The sequence below is a fragment of the Myotis lucifugus genome, unplaced genomic scaffold, assembly GCF_000147115.1.
Source record: "Myotis lucifugus unplaced genomic scaffold, Myoluc2.0 scaffold_13, whole genome shotgun sequence".
NCBI lineage: Eukaryota > Metazoa > Chordata > Mammalia > Chiroptera > Vespertilionidae > Myotis > Myotis lucifugus.
In genome coordinates, this window is record NW_005871061.1 from 534,284 (window position 1) to 557,327 (window position 23,044).

At 46.0% G+C, this 23,044-nt stretch overlaps 2 protein-coding genes across 5 annotated transcripts; one reads left to right on the forward strand and one right to left on the reverse strand.

Moving 5' to 3' along the window:
• Positions 1-5,010: 5,010 nt before the first annotated feature.
• ARMCX6 (armadillo repeat containing, X-linked 6) lies at positions 5,011-7,919 on the forward strand. 4 transcript variants are annotated; one of them, XM_014452141.2, is made up of 4 exons: positions 5,011-5,119; positions 5,439-5,532; positions 5,897-5,975; positions 6,292-7,919. In XM_014452141.2, exon 4 carries the CDS (start codon positions 6,435-6,437, stop codon positions 7,329-7,331), a length of 897 nt encoding a protein of 298 aa, XP_014307627.1. In that variant the 5' UTR covers positions 5,011-5,119; positions 5,439-5,532; positions 5,897-5,975; positions 6,292-6,434; the 3' UTR covers positions 7,332-7,919. The 4 variants fall into 4 exon arrangements, with proteins under 4 accessions (XP_014307627.1, XP_006084734.1, XP_014307626.1 ...); XM_006084672.3 differs by having other exon boundaries at positions 5,457-5,544; XM_014452140.2 differs by having other exon boundaries at positions 5,457-5,532; positions 5,856-5,975.
• A 12,907-nt stretch (positions 7,920-20,826) lies between these two features.
• On the reverse strand, positions 20,827-21,422 carry LOC102443157 (protein ARMCX6-like). The gene has a single exon (XM_006084714.2). It carries the CDS (start codon positions 21,420-21,422, stop codon positions 20,838-20,840), a length of 585 nt encoding a protein of 194 aa, XP_006084776.1. The 3' UTR covers positions 20,827-20,837.
• Positions 21,423-23,044: the final 1,622 nt, after the last annotated feature.

The following is a 23,044-nucleotide window of genomic DNA, read 5'->3' on the forward strand; positions in this document are numbered from 1 at the left end:
GTGAGAGCTACGTCATCCACCAACTCTGGTCCCCAATTTCCCCTCCCACCAGCAGTGCGGCAGAAGAGGACCCGCCCCCCTACATTCCCTCCCCCATACCAGGCCTTGTTACTCTTTCTTTGCTAATCCCATCTCCCTGTGGTTGAGTTTGCCTTCCTCTGATTGCCAGAAACAGACAGCATCTTCCCCTGGGACTACTGGCCACTTGTACTTTTTGAAAAATTTTGCTTCTTCGTTCTCTAGGCTCCTGGGACAGCAGCAACCTCTCCTTCCACCTCCCCTCCTCCCAGCTATTAATGTCTACCATTTCCTCTGAAATCTAGTCCCAGATCTGAAACCAAAAAATAACTTTAGTAAAGGAGACCTGGAGTGAGAGTGAGGTTTTTACTTCCTTAATATTTTTTTGTTCTGCCCTTTCTCGCCCCCTGCCTGCATTCTTTTCATGAGAAAAATTACTATAAATCTATTTTCATATGAGAGAAAAAAGAGTGGGAGTTAGAGAGTGGGGTTGGGTGGATGGCCTCCAAAAGTCCCACATTTTCTCATTTGTGGGGAGTGTTATACACTTCACTCAAAGCAATCTTAGTGTCTTCTGGGGCCTAGCAGATAACACAACCCTGTATAAGCTAATCAGTGTGTCTGAGAATGTATAAATCTTCGGACTAGGCAAGTCTTCTAAACAAGAGAGCTACAGACTATCACTTGCATCAGTTAGCAAAGAAGAGGCATGGAGCCCTCAGAAGCCAATAACAAAGAAAATATTGAGTAGAAACCACAATGGTGTAGTGGTTATCTGTCAGATAAACAGGCATGCACAACTGACAAAATGAGTGGCATACAAAGAACATTACAAAATATATTTGGGTACAAATAGAGAATATCATCTTTAACATAGGTGTTAGAGGAACACTGAAAGCAAAATAAAATTGGCTGAATTAGCATCTATCAATTACTGGGGAACCATTTCACTGACTGATTTAATGAACTCAGTGATTCACCTACAGCAATAATTGAACATTTTTATATTGGGGAAAGTAACAAAATAATGTCAGAATATGGAGTCTGCTGTAGGCTATTCCCTAATAGTTCAGATATAACGTTATTATCTGAGTTAACTGTTTAAATCCTTAGACAATATGGGAGTAAATCAAGTGACTGAAAGTTTGGGAATAGGCAAAACGCCAGGGAAATTCATATAACTGTAACATTTGGGAGGCAGTACTAGAAAAGTGACTGAAATTTAGTAAAAAGAAATCAAATCAACTATATTATTCTGTGTTTAAAGAAATATGTGCAGTGAAGGGGCTCATTTAGGCATGGAGTATATGAAAAGGAGAGTCAGAAGAAAGTATTGGTAGTTCCCACCCAAGCACAGTCTGGAGGAGAGGGAGTCTTGGCTAAGATGACTGGAACATTTAGCTTTTCTTGGCAGAGCTATACCCATGATGTGCAAGAGTACTTCAAGCCTCCTTAGCTGCAAGCCATCTCTTAAGGTGAACCAATATTCTTGCTCTGATTGCAGGCTCACAAGCAACTTCCTGAGGTATGATTTCCCAAATAGTAGTTTGCCTACAGGAAAAGAATGGGCTGGTAAAACTGACGGAAACCTCCAGTAACCCTGACAAATTTATTTCTCAGGGTAAACTATTCAGTCGTAACTCCTATTGAGACAACTTCCCTTATGGCCTGATTACAGGGAAAGGATGCAGAGAGCCATGGTTTGGACATTCAGATCTAGATTTATATACAAGTCTCTATGAATGTGGGTCTTTTTTGACAGAAGCCTCTGCTTTCAGCATACAGACAAAATCAGTGGTTGATCATGCAACAATGAGGACAAGACCCTGAACTGTAGATGCAACTCCGTGGAATCCTCTCAGGGAACCAGGTAGCTTTGGCTTAGAAGACAACCTGTGCATCACCGTTTTAGAATTGTACCTCTTTAATGTTCAGTTAATGTGAAAATTAAGGTATGCTGTGGTAAATAGGTTCCCAGCCCTCAGTCACAGCTGGACAATGGGTTAGTATCCAAAGTTGCTAAAAGGCTCCTGCAAATCAACAACATCTGAAACAGTTTAAATTTCTCTCAGAAAAGAAAGTGTATTTTACATACTCTTCATTTTCTGCAGCAAAAGAGTAGGCATTGTACATAATACAGACCAACTGAAAACTAAAATTTATATCTTGAACCTTGATAAAAATTGCAAGTTGGTGGAACTATGGCATCCTGAAGATGCCATAGACCCCACAGAGCTGATCCTGGTTTTCAACATCTTCTTATTGTTTGAGTTCACCAGGTTTGGTTTCTGTTGCTTGCACCCAAACAAGATCAACTAATACACAATGTAAAAACAAATAACAAAATCCAAAAATAATATAGATTAAGATAACAATATTCTATAATTTATTTTTCTCACCCTCTATAATGTCTTTAGTGTTATCATCTGCCTATCTTTTTTTTCCAGACACTTTGTAAGTTACAGGTCACATATGACCACATACTGATTAAAGCCAGAAGGGTCCTTTAGATACTGACTTCCCATAGCCTTTTGCAGGCTCAGGAACTTTCAACAGGCATGTCTGAGGAAATGCTTAAGGATTTTCCTTTTTCACTTTTGAAATGGTCAGGCAAATAACTTGCCCTTAAATATTTGTTGGTGAATGTATAATGGAAAGCAAAGTAGATTTTAAGTGCTAGTCCCAACATTCCTTGGTAGGAATTGTAGATCAAAATGACAAAGAAGTAAGAGAATTGAAAGGGTTATTATTCCCATGGGGTTTAGGAAGTTTTATAAAGGGAGTGGATTCAAACAGGAAAGGTCTGACAGAATGGGAAAATGGTCAGGGGTTATACACTGGAACAATTGGAAAATATGCCAAAGGAGAGAGTTATTGTATATTAGTGAGGAGAGGTAAGAGTGGAATGTTTGTCCTTGAAGCTTTGTTAAGCTTTACATACTCGTAAATTCTTTCTCATGCATATATTTAAAACAAATAAAAGCCTCTTACGTAAGTATTTAGTAGCCAAAAATTTAATGATGGACAGTTGAACCTTCAAGTTCTGTTTATACAGCTTAATCAATAGAATTCACTTGTCTATGATAAAATAAAGGATGAGAAAAAGAACAGTATAAGGCAATGATGGCAAAACAATTGAAGTAGGGGTTTAGAGAAAGGGAGTACAATTGGTGAGTGAGTTTGCACTATAAAAGTTTGAGGAAAACCAGAAAGTTGTGACCTGTTCTTGACTCCTGAATATTCACCAGCAAGGCACTCTGGGCTCCCTGGCTAATCTCCTGAAAGGGCCTCCCCCACAGGGCCTCTCACTTGGGGAGCTTCCTGCTGGGGTGTCATATTTCAATGTTCTAAGAAGGAGGCTGCCTTAATGGTCTATATTTAGCATATGACTCCCCAGCAGAGACAGCTGGATGTCTGGGGACTAATTTCTGCATACTTTGTCCCTGAGTTCTGGGATTATTCTGGGGGGCTTGTAGGGGTGGTTCAGGGAAATTTTAACAAAAGACAGCAAATGAAAAGGTCTCTTTCTTCTGCAAACTGCTTGGGATTCTGTGAACTGTGCTTTTCGTGAGGGGAAACTACATGGATCTCAGGGGTGTTGCAGTGATTTTCAGACACCCACAGACCCTCATTACTATCTCTACTGGAAGATTCAAAACACTCACCACTGCTTGAACGACATAGCACATGAATGATAGACACCGGAGATATCGTACCAGGCTCATAATTAAATGAAAAGTCCATCTCTTGAATCTCACTTTTATCAATGGGATAAAAGGGAATTCTCTAATTTCTGGATGGGTTACACACCATGCAACTTCAGAATAGATTTTAAATAAAGACCTTTGAATGAGGAGCAGGCTAATCTGGAAGTTACTAATTTGTAAGGTACATTTGAAGATATACGATTCATTTGAATTTGGGGGTCTACATAAAGTCTGTCCTTTGAAAGCCATCCAACAATCTTCTCAACCTTCCTAATGCCGCGACCCTTTAATACAGTTCCTCATGTTGTGGTGACCCCCAACGATAAAATTATTTTTGTTGCTACTTCATAACTGTAATTTTGCTACTGTTATGAATCGTAATGTAAATATCTGATATGCAGGATGTATTTTCATTGTTCACGACCCACAGGTTGAGAACTGCTGTATGAAGATCTCAGTAATCTGATGCCTAATACTATGAGTTCAGCCAGGAAGAAGGGATAGTAGTTCACTTATCTAAAAGTCATAATTAAAATGCTGACCAGCTCACTATAGATTCATATTGTCCATCAATTTATAAATAATATCAAAAACACACTGGTTTTGTTTATTAGGATATGTTTTTAAATTTTAATATGCGGTTTGAAAGTTGCTATTTCCTGTGCAGTCAGAGAAAATATTCTTAATGCAGTACAAATTAACAACCAAATCAATGAGGCCTCCCTGTTAACTGGGAAATCTTTATAAGTATAGATACAGATACTTGAATTCTTTTTTTTCTAAGTGGCATAACTTTATTGTATTTTCTGATTACAAAATAATGTAGCTTGAGTCAATAAAAAATGAAAGGAAGGAACAATTAGACTATAACTGAATCAAAAATATTAATAAAAACATCACTACTACTTGGGCTTCCTTTTTTGACTACACACACACACACACACACAATTTTGGTGCAGTGATTGCATGTGTAAAAGGGTATAAATTAAGGGAGGGGAGGCGAGAGTTTTGGAGCCAAGGAAACGGATAAAACATTTCTCCAAGAAGTATAAGTAAACGGTAGACCCAAGAAAAGGTGCTGCCCCTTCCTGTAATTAGAGAAAGGCCAATTCAAATACCAGAAAGTCGTAACCACTTCTGGTTTCTGCTATTGTTATAGAGGAAAAGAGTGGCGGAGACCAGTTTGATGGGGGGAGGTACGGGGCAGGCTGGCGCCTGCAGCACAGCTTATGGGAGTGGAAATTGGGGGCCAGAGCTCACTGGTGACGTGATCATCACGTGACCACGAGCTGCCTAGAGCTCAACTCCTTGCTAGTCGCTTCTGTCTGGGTACCAGCCCCCTATTACTCTGCAGGCTTATGAAGGAAGGAAGAAACTAGCCTCGGATTGTGCAGGTCGGTGGGAGTGTGGGCTCAGCTTGGAGAGAGGTGGGGGTGGGAGAGGACCAAGAATGCCACCGATCCAGGTTCGGGCAGATTGGGTCTGTGTCCCTTTCTTACCTACTTTCTAAAGAGCACCCCCAATCCTCCCATACCGTGCCCATTTTAACAGAGAACTGTCGGATGCAGTGTGTGTGTGTGGGGGGGGGAACGGGGAGCTGGGGCTGAGGGGAGTGAATGGCGGTTACTGAGACTGCAAGGAAAGAAAAGGCACACAATCGGGGCACTCTTGTTCGGAGTGCTGCTCAGTCCACCAAGAACTCCGTCTCCTCAGTTCCCTGTCTGTCGGCAGATTTTTAGGTCTGTTGGCCCATAGATCGCCACAAAAGTCGCGGAGGGAAGCAGCAAACTGTCTTGGGACCCTGCAGGTCGGTGTGAAGGTGGGATGAGCCCTGGACCCTTGGTGGCGAAAGGGGTGGCGGAGGAAAGAGGGTTGGGATCAGAGCCGGCCAGTCCCAGTCGCCCTCTCCAGGCCCCTTCTTTCTCCACACCCCCTCCCATTTCGGTGCAGGGAAAGGGGTGTGGTAGCCTTTGCTGGGGAAATGGCGGACGACAAGGGGGAGGGGGCGGGGAACCCCGCATAAGGAAAGCTGGAAGGGGGTGAAATATTTTCAACTCAAAGGCTGAAAATTCAGAAAAGCAAGCATTGTGAACTGTGTTCTCAGTGCTGTTCCATCCACTACACTTTCAGTTCTTCATTGCTGGCTATCTTTCCATCTGTCATTCTGCTAGACTGTCCATCAAGCACTGTGGAAGGAGCACTTACAACAGAAGACGAGAAGAAGAAGGAATTTACCTGACTTTGGCGGAGGTTGGTGGGAGAAACTGCCTGTGAACCTTTGGGGATAGGGGTGTGATGGAGGAGGAGACTACCTGAGGTTTAGCCTCTCTATGTCATCCTACTGGCTATCATAGCACAACCCCAACTCTTGCCCTTCTCTGCAAGGCCTGGAAGAGAAATAGTGGGTCCTGAGGGTAGAGAGAAGATGATGCACACACAAACATTGAAGAAATAGTTTCCTAATCAACCACCTCTCTAAACCAAAGCTCAAAATCCATTCTGTCTATTTGGTTAGGCACAAACTTAGGCTCAGCTCAAGGCACTGAAATTACTTTTTCACCCATAGATTCATCACAAGACAGCTACAGGAGTCTGAGAGGCTGAAGATCACTGCTCTCCACCATTACAGAACCTAGCTCTAAATTCCTCTTCAATCAGTTGGAGAAGGGCCCTCTCCTGTCCTTCCACAAGGCTGGCACGGACTTGAACATGGGCCGGGCTCGGGAAGTGGGTTGGATGGCGGCAGGACTAATGATTGGAGCTGGTGCCTGCTATTGCGTTTACAAACTAACCATAGGAAGAGATGACAGTGAGAAGCTGGAGGAGGAGGAAGACGAATGGGAAGACAACCAAGAGCTGGATGAAGAGGAGTCCCAGATGTGGTTTGATTTTATAACTATGGCTCGGCCCTGGAATGAGGATGGGGACTGGACTGAACCTGGGGCCCCTGATGGAACAGAAAACAGGCTCTCAGGTGGGGGCAAGGCCAATCGAATACACCCAACAAGACAGCGTCCATTCCCCTATAAACATAAAAATACTTGGAATGCTGAAAGCCTTAATATTTTCAGTTGTGCTCTTGGCCTCTCCAAGGGTCCTTTCATTCAGGGAAAAATGTTTGCTCAGCCCGAGGATGCTGGTTTTTCATTTAGCCACAATATCAGTAGTCATTTGGCCAGCCTCCCCGTTGTTGGAAACACCATCCCCACTCCCGACCCCACTGTGAAGCAGGCGTTCTGTGCCCTGGATGGCGAGAGTGCCGGTGTGGAAAATCAGGGCCAGATTAAGATGTCCGTCAGTGAAGTGTGTCGGGAAACTGTGTCACATTGCTGCAACTCATTTCTGCAGCAGGCCGGATTAAATTTGTTAATAAGCATGACAGTTATTAATAACATGCTTGCCAAATCCGTTTCAGACCCGAGGTTTCCTTTGATATCAGAGGGAAGTGGATGTGCTGAGGTTCATGTTTTGAAACAGTTGATGGGTTTGTCTGAAAAACCAGTCTTGGCAGGGGAATTGCTGGGTCCCCAAATGCTGCTCTCATTCATGCCCCTCTTTATCGGGAACGGAAACGGACAGGTTCTCCCGGACACCCTGGCCTCTTAAAAGACCATCCCAAACAGAATGGGACCAAATCTACCCACAACCCGTTTGGGGAACACGCACTTGTGTTCTCATTCAAAGACTCTGCAGAGGGTGCTATAGAAGATCCAGCCTTAGCCATCACCACATCATGGGGTGAAAGTCACACTTGCTAAATCGAGGACCACATTATTATTGGTGGGGCAGAGGTTCCCACTGAGCTCTGAGTGACTTCTGGTTGTGCAGTCTACAGGTAATGTGCATTGTAAATTACTTCCTTACTTCTTCCTGTGGTAAAGGGCTCATCGCAGCTGCCAGCTGTGGATAAAGCATCAGGAAGGATGCTTGCCTTTGGTGGTCTCCCTGTCTAAGCCGGACTGTCTTGTGGAGACCAGACACATATCAGAGCTTGTGCTGAAAATGCTTTTGTTGCTGTGTATGTCAAATTCTTTTTTGTTTACCCTTTCTTCTACACCAGCTGATGGATGGTGAACCCGTTCATCAGAAAAGTGCACTCCCTTCCCATGTTCTGTGCTGACTTAACCTCATCCACCCAAGTCTACATTTGTATGTTTCATCAATAAACTTGTGTGCTTTGACTGGCGAAAATGAGACATGGTACTTGTCCTTGAGTTGACAGTGTGCATGAGGAGAAAGACAAAACTGCAGGATAAATGCTAACTGGATCAGGGAGGAGGGAAGGGAGGCATTTGCTCCAACAAATGCACTCTTATCAGTGCTCACAGGAGGCAGGGGTAGAGATGGGCTGCAGTGTTCAGGAAAACCTCAGCAAGGGGTTGGGGGCTGAGGGAAGGTGAGGGCGTGGAGGGGGTTTGGTGGAATTAGGATAAAATGCTGGGAGGACTGAAAGAGACAACACCTGTGAAGCAGGCAGCACAGTGCCTGGCACCTGGCACCTGGCACCTGGCACCTAAAAAAATCCCTTGATGAAGGTGTCTTTCCTTGACTGCCAGCCTAGAGAGGAATGTCAGTATCCTTGGGTTTGTCTACACATCCTTGGGGGCCACTGGGCAACCCATCCCTGCACACTTAATGGACGATTGTAGCAATAATGGTTTCCACTTGCTGAGTGTCTACTTTGTGTCATTCTCTTCTGGGAAGCTGCTGTTAAACCTACTTCCAGAACCCCTCCTTTTCTTGGGGTCCCAAGACCAAATTCCTGGCAGAGTGAGAAGAGTTGGCTGCCCCTGCTTCTCTTGGTGGAATTACCTTTCTGCACCATCCCTGGAACCTTCGGTGGGATCCAGGAAGAGGAGAGTGAAGTTCTCCACCAACTTCCTTTAGGGGTCATAGGGCAGACGCTGGGGGTGCTTGGAATGGCTGTGGCTATTCCATTGATCAAGAGACACATCCTCCCCTCCATCCAAGCTCCCAATACCCTTTAGAGCAGCGGTTCTCAACCTGTGGTTTGCGACCCCTTTGGTGGTCGAACGACCCTTTCACAGGGGTTGCCTAAGACCATCCTGCATATCAGATATTTACATTACGATTCACAACAGTAGCAACATTACAGTTATGAAGTAGCAACGAAAATAATCTTATGGTTGGGTCACAACATGAGGAACTGTATTTAAAGGGCCAGAAGGTTGAGAACCACTGCCTTAGAGGAAAGGAAGAGCCCAGCTCTAACCACTGAACCACTTCATTGAAATGGGCAACTCGTTTCCAGACCCGTGTCAATGGGCCTTAGACCCTGTGTCGCCAAAGCCGGGTTCCCTGTGTGTTTTGGATGTGTCAGGCAATGGCCCTGTTCCTCAAAGCTCTGGCCAGCTCAGTGGACAAGAAGCTTCCCTTGCGCAGTAATGCTTCTGTGCCCGTTGCCCTCTGCTGGTCTCTTGGGATGCTGCTCTGGGCCACTGTGCCCCAGGCATCAGTGCTCTCCAAGTGTTCTGCCTCCTGACTATTCTCCACAGAGAGTGTAGTTTTATTTTAGTTTTTCTCCCTTTTCCCAGAGTTTGGTTTGCAGGTGGGTTACAGCTCTCCTGCCTGTTCCCATTGCCCTACGCTTCAGGCTGTCTAGTGGGCACTGGTGCTTGCCAGGTCCCCGGGGCCATCTCAGGGATCCTCCACACAAGAATGGGGGTACGACCTCTTCCCAGGTCTCGGTACCTTGGACGGCTGGCACATGATTCGAGGTTGCAGTGACACCACACCCCCAATAAGGATCAGCGCCCTGGGGCTTTCTTGCTGGCTCTGGAGCCCTGTCTTGTTTCCTAAGAGCTGGTAGTGCGACCATCTTTTTCTCCCAAGCAAGCCTCGGGTGGCCTGGACAATCTGTTTTCCAATCTGTAGGATTGCCCTGCAGACAGTCCCTGCATCCACTTGTCCCTGTGGTGCAGTCAGCATGGCTCATGCTGTCTTCAGTGACACCTTACGACTCGGCCTCTTTAACCTCAGCACAAAGGCAGGGGGGTTTCTCCTTCCTCCTGGCTCAGGATCCCAAATGAACACGCGCCTCCCTGCTTCTCTGCCCTCTGCTGAATTCCCCTTGTGTTATGCATCAAGCCGTTTCCCCCCAGGCCTGAGGAAGGCACTTGGTGCTTGCAGGCCACAACTGACTCCCAACACAGGGAGGGCCTCGGAGACTTTCTGCCCATCTCTGTCACAGGGGAGCCTGCCTGCATTGAAGTGTCTCCATGGTGTGGCCTTGGCCCAGCCAAGAGCCTCCTCTCCACTTGCTGGCACTGCCCTTCCAAAGATACTCCCTGTGTCTGGAAGCTCAGCCCTCTGGTATGCCCTTCATCCCTTGGTGGGTTGCTGTGCCAGGGCAGGGGCCCAGTTCCCAGTGGATTCTGCCTGCGGACATGGAGGGGAGTCCAGAGCATGCCTGCCAGTCACGGTCCGATTAAGATATTCAGATGCTAGCCCAGCCTGTGTTGCTCAGTGGTTGATCATCGACCTATGAACCAGGAGGTCACGGTTCGATTTCTGGTCAGGGCACGTGACTGGGTAGCGGGTTCCATCCTCAGTGTGGGGCGTGCGGGAAGCAGCCGGTCAGTGATTCTCTCTCATCATTGATGTTTCTCTCTCTCTCTCTCTCTCCCTCTCCCTTCCTCTAGGAAATCAATAAAAATATATTTTTTAAAAAAGATATTCAGAGGCCATCAGCACTGGAAAGACTCTGGCGCCCACTCCCATACTGAATTAAAAATGAAACAGTAAGAGACCTCCAAGCACAAAACTTACCTACCTTCCTGCTGCAACTAACAGAGATTCTTTCTGGGTTTCCCAATGGTAAACATTTGACATGGTCATCAAAGCTTGAGCTTGTCACACTCTGTGGGGAGGTGTCCTGCCCTAATGGGGCTGCCCCAGCCTAAGCTGTCTCTTGTGTAAATCTGGAGCTGCTGCCACAGCCTGGCTGCCTTCTAGTCCCAGAAAGGGCCTTGGCTTTTCTTCTTATTCATCTCATCATTACATCTACATTTGGTGCTGTAGATACCACATTAACTCCCAGTGCCCTCCCCAGCCTGCTGCCTCTCCTGGGGAATCTGTGGTTTTACAACCTGCATTTCTCTCTCTCCACCCCCCCCCCGCCTCCCCCGCCCCCCCCCTACACACACCCCATAAGTGCAGGCAAGGTTGCAGACATCCAGCTTCCCAGCTCAAGTATCATCCAGCTTCCCAGCTCAAATATCCAGTCCCAAACTCTGCATCCTCACCGTGGCCCTATGTGCCACTCTGAAAGTAGTTTCAACCACAATTCTCTCACTTTGAAGTGCCACCCACAGACAGGCACAGCACTCACCAAGTCAATCTCCAAGCTGCCATAGCACCATTTGGCTAAGAGTGACAGATGGGTGGAGGACTGGCTCCCTGCTCCCTTCTAGGGGCCACTGATTGGTATGGGATCCAGGTGGGTGCCACTCCAGAGTCCAGCATAGTCTTGCAGAGGATCGGCCAAGCCCGTGTCTGCTACACATGCTGCGTGCAGCACCTCACACTCTGTCACTTCCCTCCATTCTTTGGCAGGTAGTGATCCAACTTTACTCCTTTTTCTAAATGGATAACCAGTTAACCCAGCATCATTTATCACTCCACCCTCATGCTGCAGAGTAGCACATTCTGGGATCCTCATGCACCCAGCTGAGCATCCCTTCTGTGGCCTCCTGGTGTCCAAGTCCCTCCTGAGGCACACCCCTTTCTCCCAGGAACCTCTAACTTAGGAACCTCAGATCCCTGGGCGACCAGAAGGGGTGTGTGTTGCTGGGGAGGAGTGTGTTGGCGCTTGTGAGCAGGCTTCTGCCCCAAGTTCCTTCTCAGGACATACTCTGGCCCACAGGAAACTTGGGAACCCTCACCCGGCCTATTTCGCACCATTGGAAACCGGGGACTGGTTTCTTCCCTCGCCAAAATTACTTTATTTGTGTGAGAGAAAAGCAAGTTTTTTTCTATGTATAGACTTGCCAGCCATGTGGTATCCATTACCACATTTGAAATATGGCTATTGTCAGGCAGTGGTTTCTCTCAACTCTTCCCTTGAATTTTTTAGTGGCATATTTGATCAATCTAGAATTTTACATTTCCTGTCAATGTTTTCCTGTTGGACTTAAATATTTTCATTTAAAATAAATATATAAAACCTCTCTGTAATGTTGCACAAGTAACTAATAACACTGCCTCAGGTGGGAACAACTAGTGTGTGGCAACAGAGAGGTGAGAGGGATATTTTCAATTTATATTCTTTGTTATATTTTGAATCATCAACCACTAGTATGTTTACATTTTAAACAAATTAAATTTAAGACAAAATCTAAAGAATTGTTTGATCTTTCTTTGCCCAACCTTGTGGCTATCATGTTGTGTGAGACGCCTGATATAGTCTCTTTCCTCTGGCCTTCCTGAGGACTGGGGCAAACATATAGGTCAGTGTTCTGGTTGCCCACTGGACCACCTGTGTCCCTGCCCATTTTTAACCCTGACCTGGTACAGTCCCTTTAGCATTTAACAAGAGCAATGTTATAAAAATATTTAACCAAACTATATATAACCTCCCTTGTAAATAATGTTCTTGTATAACCCACTCACCATTAAGATGAAGTTATTAGGATTATAACTTCACAAAATGAGAAGCAAACTATTGCCTGTACTTGGCTCAAGATATTTAAGAGTTCTCAAAGCTAATTTTAAAAATGCATAGTTATCAAGGGAGACAAAATGGTGGCAGAATAGACGGATGTGTCCTGAGCCTTGTCCCGGAGCAAATAGAACAAGCAACTAAATCAAATAACATCCACCCGAATTGGCGAAGTAGACACAGCTGGTGAGACAATTTGCAGCCGGGAAGGGCAGAGGACGCCTGGAGAATGATAAAATCAGGGATCTGGGCTGGAGAGAACTGCGAGACCTCTGAGCACAAAGGGTCAGAGGGAAACCTCACAGCACTGAGGCTGCGTCCCTTGGGACAGGCATAGCCTCTGAAAGGAGGTCCACAGGACTGCTGGCAGCAGGGGATTCTAGATCTGGGTCCACAGTCATGAGAGACTGAGCCCAGAGGAGCAGCCTGTACAGTTGCCCAGGCCACGCCCTGTCAGTGGGAGAGGGGCTCGCAGTGGTGCAGCTCTTTCCCCTCTATTTGGTCTTTGCTTTTGTTTGCTGAACCTAGTTCATAGGACCTTTCAAATACAGACACTCGCCGGTCACTGAGGTGCAGGTAGAGTTGCAGACTTGTGGAGTCTGGGGAGAGGCTGGGAAGAGGAGAGAGTCGAGGAGAGGTGGCCGCAATTCTGGCGCTGAGTCATACCTGATGTGTGGGACATGCTCAAAGTCACTAATCATCCGAGAAATGCAAATCAAAACGACAATGCGGTACCATCTCACACCTGTCAGAATGGCTGTCATCAACAAATCAACAAACGACAAATGCTGGTGAGGATGTGGAGAAAAAGGAAACCTCCTGCACTGCTGGTGGAATGCAGACTGGTGCAGCCACTGTGGAAAACAGTATGGAGTTTCCTCAAAAAACTAAAAATGGCTGTGACCGGTTTGGCTCAGTGGATAGAGCGTCGGCCTTCCGACTGAGGGGTCTCAGGTTCGATTCTGGTCAAGGGCATGTACGTTGGTTGCAGGCACATCCCCAGTGGGAGGTGTGCAGGAGGCAGCTGATCGATGTTTCTCTCTCATCGATGTTTCTAACTCTCTATCTCTCTTCCTTCCTCTCTGTAAAAAATCAATAAAATATATATTAAAAAAAACAACTAAAAATGGAACTGCCATTTGACCCAGTGATCCCACTTCTAGGAATATATCCCAAGAAACTAGAAACACCAATCAGAAAGGATATATGCACCCTTATGTTCATAGCAGCACAATTTACAATAGCTAAGATTTGGAAACAGCCTACGTGCCCATCAGCAGATGAGTGGATTAAAAAACTGTGGTATATCTGCACAATGAAATACTACACTGCGGTAAAAAAAGAAGGAATTCTTACCATTTGCAACAGCATGGATGGAACTGGAGAGCATTATGCTATGCAAAATAAACCAGTCAGGGAAAGATAAATATCACATGATCTCACTCATTTGTGGAATATAATAAACAACATAAACTGATAAACAAAAACAGATCCAGAGGCAGAGAAACATCGATCAGACCTTCAAACCTCAGAGGGAAGGTAGGGGAGGGTGGGGGTAAGAGGGAGAGATCAACCAAAGGACTTGTATGCATGCATATAAGCCTAACCAATGGACACAGACACCAGGGGGGTGAGGACATGAGTCGGAGGGTTGAGGGTGCAATGGGGAGATAAGGACACATATGTACTAGTAATACCTTAATCAATAAAGAAAAAAATGCATAGTTATCAATTTAGGGTTTTTTTTAAATTCTAAAAGCTTTCATTACATATCAGAAAGCAGGTCTGGAAGACTCTGATCATTGATCTTTGCTGTAACATATAAGTAATGAGAACTTGGGATCTAAAGGAAGTGTTCATTAGAGAGGAACTTTATGGAGGAAGAGAGGACACAAGAAGAACAGCCAAGCATACATCTCCTGGCTCTAATCGATCCCTGGATTAAAACCCTGGGGGGCGGTGTTTGAAATAACTAGAGAAGATATCGGAAAAATCACAGAACACTAGGGTTAGTTTCTAACTTCCAGAGGCACAAGCTGCAAAACATGTGAAGTCCAACATAGGACAGCCCAGATGGCAGGGTTGAAGAGGCTGAGAGAGAAGGCTGATTGGAACATCCCCTAACACTTCCCTTTCCTCCACATACCTTCCCTAGTTGAGAAAGTCACCAAATCCATCTACTACACAAATTAAAGGCTTATATCACAAAAATATAGAATTCTGGATATATATTTGCACATTAACAATTGGTCTTTGTGAGATGCAAATATTTATGTAGAGGGACTCTTATAACATGGTTATTTGGAGGGCCTATTTGTGACAATAACTAGAGCCATCAACTGCCTTTCCTTCCTTCAAAATCCTCTCATATTCAGATATTCAAGAACAAAGAACAATAAAACACTGATGGCTAGACTTAGTAGAGACCTTGCCAGGATTAACTAAAGATGATTGAATAAGCCAGAAGAACCAGATTGAACTACTCCATGACCAGGTGAAAGGGAAAAAGAAAATACAAAAGTAAAATAGCATTTCCTCAAAAAAGTAAAAAAGGAACTTCCATTTGACCCAGTAATCCCACTTCTAGGAATATATCCGCCCCCCCCCAAAAAAAAAACCCCACAGAAAAAACAGAAACACCATCAAAAAGGATATATGCACCCATATGTTCATAGCAGCACAATTTACAATAGCTAAGATTTGGAAACAGCCTAAGTGCCCATCAGCAGATGAATGGACTAGAAAACTGGTACATCTACACATTGGAATACTACCTGCTGTAAAAAAGAAGGAACTCTTACCATTTGCAACAGCATGGATGGACCTGGAGAGCATTATGCTAAGTGAAATAAGCCAGTCAGAGAAAGATAAATATCACATGATCTCACTCATTTGTGAAATATAACGGACAACATAAACTGATGAACAAAAATAGAACCAGAGTCATAGAAGCATCAAACAGACTGTCCAACCTATGAGGGAAGGTGGGGGGTCAGGGGTTAAGAGAACAACCAAAGGACTTGTATGCAAGCATATAAGCATAACCAATGGACACAGATAGGGGGGTGAGGGCATGTGCTGAGGGGTGGGGGTGGCTGGGGAGAGGTCAATGGGGAAAAGAAGACATATGTAATACTTTAAACAATAAAGAATTTATATTAAAAAATAAAATGAAAGAAATGAAAGCACCTATAGGGAGAGTTGTGGGAAAGAGCATTTGTGGAACAACAGGCCTTAATGCCTTATCCTTTCCCCCTTCTCTCCTGTATAGGATTAATGATGCAGAGGCACTTGATCACCTCCATTTTTTTTTACTGCTGTTCCAAGAGCAGCAGAAACCAGAGATATGTCCAGTGTGCACTGGCACGCATGGTAAGGACAGCAAGTTGATGTAGCATAGTGTTGTAGGAGGAGGTAAAGAGCATGTCCACTGACAAAAGCAATAAAACAAATATGCAGGAATAATCCCCAAAAGAAATGTGAAAGATGATTATGAAGAAAACAACAATGAGCAACAAAAAAATATCTAAATAAATATGCCTAAATGGGAAATTGTAGATACTAATATCTGCCAATTATCCATAAACTCAATGTAATTTCAATCAATTCTAAAAAATGGATTCTGCAATAAGTGACATTAGTACAACTAATTATAAATTTAGAGAAAATTTACATACAAAGTCTATGTCAAACCAAATGCACATGCGCACGTGAGCGCACACACACACGCACATGGCAACAAGCACACACATACTATTAGTAGTTTAAAGGGGCTTACTATAAAAAGGAAACTACTTATGCTAGAAGTAAATATAGGCAAATGTTTTCTACTAAACTTGGAGTGTGAAAGACTGTCCTAAGCAAAATGAAAATATATAAGTCCAACAGGAAAACATTGACAGGAAATGTAAAATTCTAGATTGATCAAATATGCCACTAAAAAATTCAAGGGAAGAGTTGAGAGAAACCACTGCCTGACAATAGCCATATTTCAAATGTGGTTAATGGATACCATATGGCTGGCAAGTCTATACATAGAAAAAAACTTGCTTTTCTCTCACACAAATAAAGTAATTTTGGCGAGGGAAGAAACCAGTCCCCGGTTTCCAATGGTGCGAAATAGGCCGGGTGAGGGTTCCCAAGTTTCCTGTGGGCCAGAGTATGTCCTGAGAAGGAACTTGGGGCAGAAGCCTGCTCACAAGCGCCAACACACTCCTCCCCAGCAACACACACCCCTTCTGGTCGCCCAGGGATCTGAGGTTCCTAAGTTAGAGGTTCCTGGGAGAAAGGGGTGTGCCTCAGGAGGGACTTGAACACCAGGAGGCCACAGAAGGGACGCTCAGCTGGGTGCATGAGGATCCCAGAATGTGCTACTCTGCAGCATGAGGGTGGAGTGATAAATGATGCTGGGTTAACTGGTTATCCATTTAGAAAAAGTAGTAAAGTTGGATCACTACCTGCCAAAGAATGGAGGGAAGTGACAGAGTGTGAGGTGCTGCACGCAGCATGTGTAGCAGACACGGGCTTGGCCGATCCTCTGCAAGACTATGCTGGACTCTGAGTGGCACCCACCTGGATCCCATACCAATCAGTGGCCCCTAAAAGGGAGCAGGGAGCCAGTCCTCCACCCATCTGTCACTCTTAGCCAAATGGTGCTATGGCAGCTTGGAGATTGACTTGGTGAGTGCTGTGCCTGTCTGTGGGTGGCACTTCAAAGTGAGAGAATTGTGGTTGAAACTACTTTCAGAGTGGCACATAGGGCCACGGTGAGGATGCAGAGTTTGGGACTGGATATTTGAGCTGGGAAGCTGGATGATACTTGAGCTGGGAAGCTGGATGTCTGAAACCTTGCCTGCACTTATGGGGTGTGTGTAGGGGGGGGGCGGAGGAGGCGGCGGGGGGGGGGTGGAGAGAGAGAAATGCAGGTTGTAAAACCACAGATTCCCCAGGAGAGGCAGCAGGCTGGGGAGGGCACTGGGAGTTAATGTGGTATCTACAGCACCAAATGTAGATGTAATGATGAGATGAATAAGAAGAAAAGCCAAGGCCCTTTCTGGGACTAGAAGGCAGCCAGGCTGTGGCAGCAGCTCCAGATTTACACAAGAGACAGCTTAGGCTGGGGCAGCCCCATTAGGGCAGGACACCTCCCCACAGAGTGTGACAAGCTCAAGCTTTGATGACCATGTCAAATGTTTACCATTGGGAAACCCAGAAAGAATCTCTGTTAGTTGCAGCAGGAAGGTAGGTAAGTTTTGTGCTTGGAGGTCTCTTACTGTTTCATTTTTAATTCAGTATGGGAGTGGGCGCCAGAGTCTTTCCAGTGCTGATGGCCTCTGAATATCTTTTTTAAAAAATATATTTTTATTGATTTCCTAGAGGAAGGGAGAGGGAGAGAGAGAGAGAGAGAGAAACATCAATGATGAGAGAGAATCACTGACCGGCTGCCTCCCGCATGCCCCACACTGGGGATGGAACCCGCTACCCAGCCACATGCCCTGACCAGAAATCGAACCGTGACCTCCTGGTTCATAGGTCGATGATCAACCACTGAGCAACACAGGCTGGGCTGCCATCTGAATATCTTAATCGGACCGTGACTGGCAGGCATGCTCTGGACTCCCCTCCATGTCCGCAGGCAGAATCCACTGGGAACTGGGCCCCTGCCCTGGCACAGCAACCCACCAAGGGATGAAGGGCATACCAGAGGGCTGAGCTTCCAGACACAGGGAGTATCTTTGGAAGGGCAGTGCCAGCAAGTGGAGAGGAGGCTCTTGGCTGGGCCAAGGCCACACCATGGAGACACTTCAATGCAGGCAGGCTCCCCTGTGACAGAGATGGGCAGAAAGTCTCCGAGGCCCTCCCTGTGTTGGGAGTCAGTTGTGGCCTGCAAGCACCAAGTGCCTTCCTCAGGCCTGGGGGGAAACGGCTTGATGCATAACACAAGGGGAATTCAGCAGAGGGCAGAGAAGCAGGGAGGCGCGTGTTCATTTGGGATCCTGAGCCAGGAGGAAGGAGAAACCCCCCTGCCTTTGTGCTGAGGTTAAAGAGGCCGAGTCGTAAGGTGTCACTGAAGACAGCATGAGCCATGCTGACTGCACCACGGGGACAAGTGGATGCAGGGACTGTCTGCAGGGCAATCCTACAGATTGGAAAACAGATTGTCCAGGCCACCCGAGGCTTGCTTGGGAGAAAAAGATGGTCGCATTACCAGCTCTTAGGAAACAAGACAGGGCTCCAGAGCCAGCAAGAAAGCCCCAGGGCGCTGATCCTTATTGGGGGTGTGGTGTCACTGCAACCTGGCATCATGTGCCAGCCGTCCAAGGTACCGAGACCTGGGAAGAGGTCGCACCCCCATTCTTGTGTGGAGGATCCCTGAGATGGCCCCAGGGACCTGGCAAGCACCAGTGCCCACTAGACAGCCTGAAGCGTAGGGCAATGGGAACAGGCAGGAGAGCTGTAACCCACCTGCAAACCAAACTCTGGGAAAAGGGAGAAAAACTAAAATAAAACTACACTCTCTGTGGAGAATAGTCAGGAGGCAGAACACTTGGAGAGCACTGATGCCTGGGGCACAGTGGCCCAGAGCAGCATCCCAAGAGACCAGCAGAGGGCAACGGGCACAGAAGCATTACTGCGCAAGGGAAGCTTCTTGTCCACTGAGCTGGCCAGAGCTTTGAGGAACAGGGCCATTGCCTGACACATCCAAAACACACAGGGAACCCGGCTTTGGCGACACAGGGTCTAAGGCCCATTGACACGGGTCTGGAAATGAGTTGCCCATTTCAATGAAGTGGTTCAGTGGTTAGAGCTGGGCTCTTCCTTTCCTCTAAGGCAGTGGTTCTCAACCTTCTGGCCCTTTAAATACAGTTCCTCATGTTGTGACCCAACCATAAAATTATTTTCGTTGCTACTTCATAACTGTAATGTTGCTACTGTTGTGAATCGTAATGTAAATATCTGATATGCAGGATGGTCTTAGGCAGCCCCTGTGAAAGGGTCGTTCGACCACCAAAGGGGTCGCAAACCACAGGTTGAGAACCGCTGCTCTAAAGGGTATTGGGAGCTTGGATGGAGGGGAGGATGTGTCTCTTGATCAATGGAATAGCCACAGCCATTCCAAGCACCCCCAGCGTCTGCCCTATGACCCCTAAAGGACGTTGGTGGAGAACTCCACTCTCCTCTTCCTGGATCCCACCGAAGGTTCCAGGATGGTGCAGAAAGGTAATTCCACCAAGAGAAGCAGGGGCAGCCAACTCTTCTCACTCTGCCAGGAATTTGGTCTTGGGACCCCAAGAAAAGGAGGGGTTCTGGAAGTAGGTTTAACAGCAGCTTCCCAGAAGAGAATGACACAAAGTAGACACTCAGCAAGTGGAAACCATTATTGCTACAATCGTCCATTAAGTGTGCAGGGATGGGTTGCCCAGTGGCCCCCAAGGATGTGTAGACAAACCCAAGGATACTGACATTCCTCTCTAGGCTGGCAGTCAAGGAAAGACACCTTCATCAAGGGATTTTTTTGTGCCAGGTGCCAGGTGCCAGGTGCCAGGTGCCAGGCACTGTGCTGCCTGCTTCACAGGTGTTGTCTCTTTCAGTCCTCCCAGCATTTTATCCTAATTCCACCAAACCCCCTCCACGCCCTCACCTTCCCTCAGCCCCCAACCCCTTGCTGAGGTTTTCCTGAACACTGCAGCCCATCTCTACCCCTGCCTCCTGTGAGCACTGATAAGAGTGCATTTGTTGGAGCAAATGCCTCCCTTCCCTCCTCCCTGATCCAGTTAGCATTTATCCTGCAGTTTTGTCTTTCTCCTCATGCACACTGTCAACTCAAGGACAAGTACCATGTCTCATTTTCGCCAGTCAAAGCACACAAGTTTATTGATGAAACATACAAATGTAGACTTGGGTGGATGAGGTTAAGTCAGCACAGAACATGGGAAGGGAGTGCACTTTTCTGATGAACGGGTTCACCATCCATCAGCTGGTGTAGAAGAAAGGGTAAACAAAAAAGAATTTGACATACACAGCGACAAAAGCATTTTCAGCACAAGCTCTGATATGTGTCTGGTCTCCACAAGACAGTCCGGCTTAGACAGGGAGACCACCAAAGGCAAGCATCCTTCCTGATGCTTTATCCACAGCTGGCAGCTGCGATGAGCCCTTTACCACAGGAAGAAGTAAGGAAGTAATTTACAATGCACATTACCTGTAGACTGCACAACCAGAAGTCACTCAGAGCTCAGTGGGAACCTCTGCCCCACCAATAATAATGTGGTCCTCGATTTAGCAAGTGTGACTTTCACCCCATGATGTGGTGATGGCTAAGGCTGGATCTTCTATAGCACCCTCTGCAGAGTCTTTGAATGAGAACACAAGTGTGTGTTCCCCAAATGGGTTGTGGGTAGATTTGGTCCCATTCTGTTTGGGATGGTCTTTTAAGAGGCCAGGGTGTCCGGGAGAACCTGTCCGTTTCCGTTCCCAATAAAGAGGGGCATGAATGAGAGCAGCATTTGGGGACCCAGCAATTCCCCTGCCAAGACTGGTTTTTCAGACAAACCCATCAACTGTTTCAAAACATGAACCTCAGCACATCCACTTCCCTCTGATATCAAAGGAAACCTCGGGTCTGAAACGGATTTGGCAAGCATGTTATTAATAACTGTCATGCTTATTAACAAATTTAATCCGGCCTGCTGCAGAAATGAGTTGCAGCAATGTGACACAGTTTCCCGACACACTTCACTGACGGACATCTTAATCTGGCCCTGATTTTCCACACCGGCACTCTCGCCATCCAGGGCACAGAACGCCTGCTTCACAGTGGGGTCGGGAGTGGGGATGGTGTTTCCAACAATGGGGAGGCTGGCCAAATGACTACTGATATTGTGGCTAAATGAAAAACCAGCATCCTCGGGCTGAGCAAACATTTTTCCCTGAATGAAAGGACCCTTGGAGAGGCCAAGAGCACAGCTGAACATTTTAAATGGCTTAAGCTTCACAAAAAAAGTTATCATTTCCATTAGGCAAATGGTGATTCTTCTTTATTGAGGCCATGTTCTTTCGGGAAGCCTTGAGTGCTTACTACCCGCAGTTGATTTCTGCCTCATTCTCAGGACTTGCCTTTTCCTGTATCTTTGACTAAGGTCCAGAGCTCTTACCTATACTCAACCCTGTCTGAACCTCCCTATTTTTCTGTGTTGTTTTTTTTCTTAGTCTGGCTGTACCCTCTCATGATTAGCGGTTGAACACCAGCAACTTCTAGCCCTGACCTCCAGACGTGCTTTCACAAAATAACTAATTTGTGTATATCCCACATCTATGACAAGTCAAAGAATGTTCCTACACTTGAATCGGCCATCTAGTTGTGATATTCTAGTAAGGAGATATTTGAACCATCTTTTCCTGTACACAAACTGCACTATCTGCAATCCAACATGGAACTAGGGGCAATGCAAACATATAAAGCTTTGATCTGAGTCTCCACAGATACACATGTCAAAAGTCAGGTTACAAGGGTATCAGTATCTCTTTTTTTTGTTTAGGGTCTTAATTTAAAAATGTTTTTAGTCTGCTTTTTTCCTACCTTATTGTTTTCTCAGGAGTATAACGTTTGATTTTCCCTTCACCAAAGTGAGAGGGGAGGAGAAAAAAGGCTGGGAGAGGGAGAAGCTCATTTGCTTCTAGACCTATATTCTGACTCAGACATGCCTCCTGGATATCGCATTGTGTGGAGCACTTTCCTTTCTTCCTTGCCTAGAACTATGTCTACTGGTAGACAGACAAGAGAGAATAGAGATTAGGAGAAGTACATGTCCCCTCTCTTTAGAGTGAGAACTCTAGTTTTCAAATATCTCCCATTTATGCCCTGGCTGGTTTGGCTAAGTGGATAGAGCATTTGCCTTCGGACTGAAGGGTCTTTTGTTTGATTCCAGTCAAGGGTACATACTGTACTTTGGTTGCAGGCTTGATCTTAGGCCGGGTTGGGGCACATGTAGGAAGCAACCAATTGATCTCTCTCTCTCTCTGCCTCCCTCCCTCCTTCCCTCCCTTCCACTCTCTCCAAATATCTCCCATTTATCTCAGGCACACTTCCAGCCACTTTCACTACCCCTCCTTGCCCCCACAAATGCCCATCTTTTCAATTCCCCTGCCTCTACTCATTCTCTTGACTTGTATCTCTTCCCTTAAAGCCTCACTTTTCTGTTCCACCCCTCATTTGCGCCCCAAAGATATTGAAGCCCCCCCCCCCCAAAAAAAAATTAATTAGCATTAACGAAGGCTTTTCTAAAGACAGGAGTGGATAAGCGGGTTCTGATTTTGTGCTTGCCTCTATCACCCCCTTGTGACCAATTCAGGTCCTACATTTCTTTGAAGAAACCAGTTTCTACTAAAAAAAAATCCCTTGATCTTCTTCTTCTTCCTTTTCCTTGAGTTGTGCCGCCCCCTACAGACAGCAAACAATCAAATAGAGAATGGTTGGTGAACATTTAGTGCTGGGTGGTAGGTCAAAGTTCTTACCTTTTACTGATTCAGGACTCTGTTAAAGGGATTCTCACCTCTCACTCCCAGATCCCAACATCAGCTCCTCCCCCTACCCCATTTATAAAAACTAAGATGAGCTGGTGGGAAGCCTGCATATGTA

What these genes read in the sequence shown, in the direction of transcription:
- LOC102443157 (XM_006084714.2), bottom strand. Translation starts at nt 21,422, where the DNA reads ATGGAAATGATAACTTTTTTTGTGAAGCTTAAGCCATTTAAAATGTTC.
- ARMCX6 (XM_014452141.2), top strand. Translation starts at nt 6,435, where the DNA reads ATGGGCCGGGCTCGGGAAGTGGGTTGGATGGCGGCAGGACTAATGATT.